This window comes from Acyrthosiphon pisum, chromosome X (assembly GCF_005508785.2).
Source record: "Acyrthosiphon pisum isolate AL4f chromosome X, pea_aphid_22Mar2018_4r6ur, whole genome shotgun sequence".
Lineage (NCBI taxonomy): Eukaryota > Metazoa > Arthropoda > Insecta > Hemiptera > Aphididae > Acyrthosiphon > Acyrthosiphon pisum.
In genome coordinates, this window is record NC_042493.1 from 12,743,652 (window position 1) to 12,752,557 (window position 8,906).

General features: G+C 25.1%; 1 protein-coding gene across 2 annotated transcripts in view; it reads right to left on the reverse strand.

Annotated features, from left to right (window-relative positions):
• The window catches only part of LOC100572962 (lysosome-associated membrane glycoprotein 5), a 40,892-nt gene that overhangs the window by 11,336 nt on the left and 20,650 nt on the right, over window positions 1-8,906 (reverse strand). For both annotated transcript variants that reach the window (XM_008183925.3, XM_003243861.4), the window contains exon 7: window positions 1,204-1,401. In XM_008183925.3, the coding sequence (XP_008182147.1) occupies window positions 1,204-1,401 (198 nt within the window). The remainder of the gene's footprint in view (window positions 1-1,203; window positions 1,402-8,906) is intronic.

The window sequence follows — 8,906 nt, forward strand, 5'->3', positions numbered from 1 at the left end:
TCCCCTTAACATTTACTTACAATTGACTTTAATATGTCATTATAGGGTATCATACATTTAATAACCTGACTATGAATGTGATTATAGGTTTGGATTTTAATATAATAATGATTTATAATAAAATTGTAATATATAATATAGCCTATAATAATTTGTATAATTTAATAAAAGGTATTTATTGTATATAATACCCATACAAAGGTGTTAATTAAATATATCAGATATTGCACTATTGCAGTCTGTAATAAATATCTTGACATTTCACATTAGTCAGTTAAAGTTTGATCAAAAAAGTCAAGTAATAAATACATCCAACAATTAAATTTTATAATTTTAAAACAAGTCTCTCTACTTATAATTATTGTATAGTTGGTTTTTAGCTCACAATAATAATATTGTAGTGTACTTATAAATAATTACTCATAAAGTATTGAATAATATTTTAAATTTTTTAATTGTTTCCAACGATTTTTTTGGTATATAACACCAAAAAATATAATTTACAACATAAGTAGCTAAGACCATTAATTTAATCTTATATATACAATTTTTCAGTATAATATCTTAGTGATACGTAATATTAAATTAAAACCATAAATGTATTTGGCTTCTATTAAATTCTTTGAGACGTGTGAAAGGTTTCCAGTGTTCCAGAATATTTAATAGTAACTAAACCTACGACGTCATATTTGAATTATCTACTCAAGAATGATATTAAGATTTCTACTAGTTTTTTTGAGGTCATGAGATAATAATAATACACTGCAACCATCTCCATACAATTGGAATTCTATTATTGGAAAAACAAGTGATGAAATAATTTAATGTTAAAATATTTTAACCTGCATAACTTTAAAGGTAGTGTTATTCAGGGAATTGAGAATGCTCGCAAGATGTAATTATTTTTAGAATTACTTAAATACTTACATAATTTAAAATATAAAAGAATTTTTGTTTAATAAAAATAATAACGAAATACAAAATATACTTGTTTGATGTATTTTACATTTAATTTATTGGTATCTTTAGACGTATGTTATTTCGATAGTAATTTAGAGAATACTATTATTTTGAAGTATATAAAGTGAGTCACGAATAACTTTTTAACAAAATACAGAACATTTATATTGTATATAGAATCAGTTAATTGTATTAAAATTGTATATACATTCCAATGAAAATTTTTCAAAAGTGTATTCTTACCTGGTCCAAATTCATTATTTTTAAATATGAACGGCTGCACAGTAAATGCTCTGAGCAATACGTATCCTTTCATCGTAGGTACGTTTTGATCACTCAATACCACGCTAATTTCTTTTTGACACGAATATGACTGTCCTACTGGTGTCATAAACAGCAGTGTACCATAACTGGATACTGTTGACAAGCGTACAATTTTATCTGAAAGTTAAAAATAAATTATAGTATCTTACAATTTAAAGACATTTTTATAAAGCAATTAGGTACATAGTTTTGAGAAGAATTTGTTTTTTTAATACTTTTATAAATATATAATATTTATATATTTATTTATCCGTATAAATAGTATACCTACTTATCCGTATACAATATCCTTATACAAAAATTAATAAGATGATGAATAATGAGTACGGCTAATTGAATATTGACTCCCTATATGAATGAGTTATAAAAACCTTTTTTAAATAAATTTGTATAATATTATAAAGAATGTGACTTGATAAAACTAGATTGTATAAGTACCTTTATTTGTAAAAAAAAAATTAATTTAAATAATAAAATAGGAAACTATGTACCTAATGCTATGACTTATTAAAATTCTATCAGTTAAATATTACAAAATAGATATTTTTTTTGCTTAGTATTTGAATGAATTTACCTAATATAGTTTTTTCTGTTTAAATTGTTGTGCAAACAATATTTGTAACCACTATTTATACATTATAGGTAATAATATTTGAAGCGAAAAGATATCAGTGCAAATATCGATGTTGTTTTTTAAATGTATTATGTAACTAAAGAAGTTTCATATTTTATGATTTTGAATAATGTCTATTACGTTAGTATTATAAAAAATATGAGCAAAATGCATCATTATTTTTTTAATTCAATAATTTTAATAACTAACAAAATAACAAACTATAATATACCTAATTGAAATAAAATATTCATAAATACATTTTAAGTTACGCTTTTCAATATTTTATTATGAGTAAACTATTATTAGACAAAATATAATAAATTTATTGAATATCAATTCTGTAGTTCACATAATTAGAATATTGTTCATCTAAAATTGATGCATAAAAAAATATAAAATTTTTATTTATTACAAATATATTTTCTATATTTTATACTCATAGATTCATTTTAATATATAGGTCAATATAACTTGGTTTATTATGTAGTTTTAAGTTTACTTTTACGGTGCTATTATTAACAACCTAGTAAGGATAACGTAATTTGCTTACAAAAATAAATATTGTTCAAGTTTAAATATTTTTCGTCAGTATAATCTAACTAGGTTAGATTTTATCTTCTAAATCATAAAATAAGTATGTACCTGTCTCAAAATAAGAGCCAACAATTAACTGTAATAAGTAGGTAATAGTAGTATTTTCGATATAATTGGGTTCTAATTTTTAAGCAATTTGATAATAGTTATTAAAAGGTGTGTTGATATTAGTACATAGTATATTATATAGGTATTATTTAAATATATCGAAACATAAATGAAGTTTCAATTTTACGTCTTTATTCATACAATAGTTAATAAAATGCATGATTATGAGAGTATATTAATAACACCTAAAATAATTATTTTCTTAATTTTAAGTATTGTTTTTTATCGGCTTTATGCATTTTAGCAAGTTTGTAACCATAAGATTATATTTTAATTTTAATAATAATTTGTTTTTGATTATGATATTTCAATTAAGGTATAATTATTAACAACTAATTTACTCTTATTAAAATGCATTTTAAGTTTTATATTTATTTACAATGTTGAATGTATAGTAATTAGCAATAATGTATTCAGAATATAATATTTCTAAATAATAACATTAAAACAAAAAAAATTTCTACGTTGTACATTTTGTTTTGAATTCATGGATCAAGTTGATTTTTAATGGAACAAACATAATCCGAGAAGGGGGGAGTACTAATATAAAAAAAAGTTTGTTCATTGTTGGATGGATACTAAACATTGCCGTTAAGTGCTAAGAGCAAAGAAACTGTTGCGTACATTTTTGTAGTTTAGGGAACAATATAAAACTAAGAAATAAAGAATTACCTTGAAAATTAATCAACACGTTAAAAAGGCTTTGGGAAGGCATTGTAAACTGACGTGAGCTCGAAAATTGCCAAAATTATACGTCCTGCTATTCTTCATTAAATACATTTATGAAATAACCGCTGTCGTGGTTTCGCTCCACGGTTATTCCGAACCCGTATTAATTTAACGTCATCCGTGTCAAACCTTTGAATAATATGGATTATAAAAGTCGGTTGAATGAATAAAAAAACCTTAGCAAAATTAGCTGTTGAAAAAAAATGACACAAAAGGGTTTGGCTCGAAAATACATTTTCTGATGGTTTTCCTTATATAATAAAAAATATAAACTGCCTATGCTAAATGATCAAATGAACGAAAGTTCTAATAATGATATCATAAGGAAAATGATATACCGTAATTGAATTTCAGTCCATAGAGTGAAAAGGAAAAAAATAGATAGAAATAATGGAACGAAGGATAGTGATTACAGAAAACTGTAAAGTAAAAACATTCATAGAAATAAAACAAATATTTAAATTTAAAATATTTGTATTTTGGAAAATACTTAATTTTAAATTTTAAACAACAAAGATTCTTTAATTGTAATTAATTTCATTAGGTTGAGTTAAAATAATAGAATTTAATTTATTTCTTACTATATGGGACCCTAAATCTAAATTATTGTGCTTATGAATAATTGGTATATGGATATTAAAACGCAAACGATCACGTGCAAGAAGCCCAAATTTGGAAAAAAAAATATTAATAATATTTAAAATAACTAATATTATAAATAAAAATTAAATTTAGGTATAATACCAACATATTCCTCTAGATTTCCATAAAATAGGAAACTAAACATATCAATTAATTAATTAAAATACTAATAGAGATGCACTTGATCCACAATATTTCAAAAACTTTTTCAAAATGTTGATTTTAAAACAAGACAGTTTATATAGATAACAACACAAATTATTGAGAGAAGCCAGTACAATATTATATTTAATATTTAATAACGGTATCTTCTTTAAGTTTCATGAATAGGTTTTATACTGCCGTTGAGATAATTAGTTAATCTTATAATCCAATTGTGAGGCAACTTGTGTTATATGGATCGACATTTTGGACAGCTAACAATAAAACAGGACAGATGTTGAGAGGAAATGAGATTGCGATGGTGGACGTTTGGAGTAACTTGGAAGGATAGAATAATGAATACATTAATCTAGGGTGTGTATAAGTAACACCAATTGTTGACAAAATTAGGGTGAATAAGTTGTGATAGTTTGATCATTTCGGAAATCAATGTAGATGGAAAGATGGAAGAGGAAAACTGAAGACGAAATGAGTAAACATAATTTAGAATGACACAAAAATAGCATAGGTAAGTTGTTTACCATAAGTGACAAAGTTATATGAGGTTTAAGGCACGATTTTCCGAATCCGTATAGTTGGAAGCGAATGGGGGAAGGAGAAACTGAGCTGTAAATACTAATCTCAGGGGGGGGGGCAGTACATTTATACAATGCATGGCCCTGATGAAGAATTTCGCATTCAAGAAGATTAGAGCTGTGATTTTCTGAAATTATCTAACACACGTGGAACATAGGAACTTGGACGTGTTTTCACACTGACGTGCAGACTAATCTAGTAAACTGATGAGAATTCTGAAAACAAATTTGAATATTTTGTATAATCTACTTTCTACATTTTTTATTGGATACCCTTAAATCCTAAAAAAATCATACTAAAAAGGAGTAGTTAAAAAAATAATATTCAATATTTGAAGAAGTTATAATCAAAAAAGAGCGAACTAAATCTCATATACCTAGACTGAATGAAAAATTCAGAACCACACTGGATCAATCGGAAGCATTGGAATGAAAAAAGTCTAAATTCCTATATTACGTATGTGTTAGATAAAGACAGAAAATCACCGCATTAAATCCCATTAAATAATTATTATGAAATTACAATTGAATACATAAAGACGTGAAGGGTAAATTGATTTAACATCATGTTTTAGATTATACTAAAAAATGTATATCAAAATATGTTTATTTTATCAATTTCTATAGGTATTTGTGATTTTCTAAATATTTTGACAGTCTTCAAGTTGTTTACGGACGTTTTCAATTTTCAATTTTTTTTTTTGTTTTTATTTCTATAAATGTCAATAAAATTGTATTTGTAGGGTAAAAAAGCGTGATCATTTAATACTAGGCGCCTGTTATACTTTCACAATAGTAGTTAAAAACATTAAAAATACATGCACAATTTTTTTTATAGTCATTTAAAGTTCGATTTTGACAACATTTATTAAAATTAAAATTAAAAAAGGTGGGTAAGTGGGTCACTGTATAATGGATAGTATTAAATTTGAATTCAATGATATAATATCACTGTATAAGAAAAACGATTCTGAGTGGAGACGGTTTCTCAGTCTAGGTATAAGGTATCTTATATACTTATCTATGGTATTAAAAAAAAAATTGACCAATAATAGGTATCTATAATAAATTCCAAATTAATCATATCAAAATATCAATCAGGTAACGCGTTATACATCAACAACAAACCGTGGTACTATCATAGATATATAATAGTATACTTTAGAAGTTTCAAGTACCAACAAATAATATTATACAATCATTACAATCACAAGAAAATAACTAAAATAGTTATTCCAGGTTTTTTAATATGTAATTGCGTCCAAATTTGAAATTAAAATTACTATAAAAATAAACTGTGCTTATGTATTTCTTAGAATTTTTGGCAACATAATTAAATATTTACGTGGAATCTTGTTTTAAATTTTCAATCCTTAGATATAAAAGTTGAACATTTTATAAATTTTTAACTACAAAATAATTATTCAATTTTAAATTTGATAAATTTGATCAACATTTTAACTTCAAATGCTTATAAAAAAAAATTGTGCCTATGTATTTTTAATATTTTTCAACTGATTTTGTAACAATATATCAGGAGCTTTGTATTAAATTTTACACTTTTTGGCCCAACAAATAAAACTTTATTGATATTTATAGAAAAAAAAACTAATTAAATTGGAAACTGAAATTGTCTGTAAACAGCTCAAAACAAATCAAAATATTTTGAAAAATGCATCAAGTATAGAAAATGAAAATATAAACAACCAGTGGAAATTTCATGTATCTACAGTCATTCGTTTTAATGTTACACCGAAAACCAAAATCGTTTTTCTCGAAAACAGATTTTGCGTAAAAATTCCCGGTTTTCCTTAATTTTTCTTTTGTTTTTCACGGCACTTTTGAAAACTATTGGAAATTTCAAATTTTGACCTCCCGAATGCACCAACTAGATTCACTTTCCCATCATTGTTTGATACTGTTGAAGAAAATCGAAGCAGGTTTACTGCCCCAAACCGTGATGACAGACACAATAATAAAAAAATAAAAAAACACACATCATTGTAAAATCAATACATTCATCGTTCCACTCAGAATCTAAAATGATTTTGTAGTTAAAAATAAAATAAACTTTTATAGCTAAGGATTGAAGATTTAAAACAAGGTTCCACGTAAGTAGGTTAGTCTGTAACCAAACATTCTTAAAAATATAAAAACAAATTTTTTTATAACTATTTTATGTTCGAATTTGTAGAGAATTGCATATTAAATAACCAAGAATAACGATTTTAGTTATTTTGTTATAATTTTATAATATTGACTCAACTTACCGGCTTACTGTATTAATAATAACTTATTAATAAGTAATGACAATATATATATATATTATATAATGGTAAAGCACGATTGAGCATTGAATATTTTATGCGACGTTGCCACATTTACGTTTCCGACATTTTTGTAATTTATTATTTTCACGTATTATTACACCTATTATTATGATACCAAACTTAAACGAGCCGTGAGCCTTGAGCCCAGCTTTATCGATTAATGTTAACGATTAATAAATTAGTTCCGGAGCAATAAATATTAGTTTTATCTTTAATATACTACGATGTTTTAAACATTTAGCATTGGGGGAAAATATAATTAAGATACAATTGCTCAATAATATAAATGCTCAATCGTGTCGTAGCCTAATATAAAATATCCACACTGACAAACCGTCTCCGCTCAGAATCTTTTTTTTTTATACTATTATATTATATCATTGAATATTCAAATTTAATACTATCCATTACAAATTGAGTCAATTTAATTGACTCACTAGTAGCCTACTGTACAGCAGAGCGACATATCCACTTACCCACGTTTTTTTTTTCTTTAAATTATTTTTATCCCTTGCTGGAAACCTTATTTTGATTTAAGCTAATGCTAAATTGAAGGATGGAAATGCAAAAGGTGGTATTGCCAAAAACCAAAATGTTCACAAATCAAGGAAAACTGTAACACATTTTCTGACGACTATAAACACTCAAAATAAGTAAATTTTTATGTAAAAAATAAAAAGTAAACGATTGACAGTGTCAAAATAAATCTACCTAAATTGTAAACGTTGTTTTTAATGCTTTAAAAATGTTGTGTCAGACCAAAACGTGGTATTGCCGGTTTTGAAAAGGTAATGGCAATATCACGTTTTAAAGTTATTCCTATTTCTGTTGATGCAAAACGCATTATTGCCGGAAATACCACATTTTACAATGATATCAAGTACCTATGCTCCGATAATAATAACATGGGCAATAATACGTTTTGATTTGAACATGATTGAACATGATTATATCCCGTTTTGCTTTGACATTAAATGTGGCAATATCACGTTATGTATTGAACATCAGTTTTAAAATCGACTTTGTTCACAAAAGTAATCAATACAATTTAATTCTGACTGCAAAATCGAATTCCTCAAATTTTTTCTCATAAAAATCGATGTTTAACTCGATTTTCGAAATTTTTACCAATTCTACATTTTGCATTTTTGCCCTTCAATTGTAGTTATTCAATCTTTAAGAATTTAATTAATTTTTCAAGTTTTCAATGAAATAAAATTGCGAGAAGATTAGTTAAATCGGCGAATGGAGTTCACTTAAAACTCTTATTATTTTTTTCTAATTCAATCATCTCTAAGTGCATTTAAAGTTGTGGCTTACACTAGGGCACTATAATATCCTTTTCTGGTGTATTTTATTTTACAAATTAGAAACAATTTTATGAATGCTAAAAAATGTTTTCAGACAGTTAATTAAGAAACAGTCATAAAAGTAATTTAGTTTAGATATTGCAAATTTTAGTGGGTTTTGGGAAAATTAATCAAAGTTTACAACCAAGTTAAAGAAACTTTTATTTAATAAAAATCTCACAGATAATTTGATTGTAATTCAGAAACACTAATTTTGACAAATTACAAAGTCGAGTTAAGCAAGATGTGGTTTTTTTAACTACACAAAATTCAAAATTATTGAAAAATATTTAAATTTACAAATTGTAGTTTTAATTAAAATATAAGTCAAAATAACACATTATTATTCAAAATGTAATGATGATATAATAGTTTTATCTTCTTTTTTTTTTTTTTTTTTGATCGCAAATTGTTCCTATATTCAATATCCTAAAATCAACTTAAATTTGTGAAAAAAAACTTATTACTGAAATAATAGGAAATATAATATTGTTGAAAACTGGTATTCTACAATCTC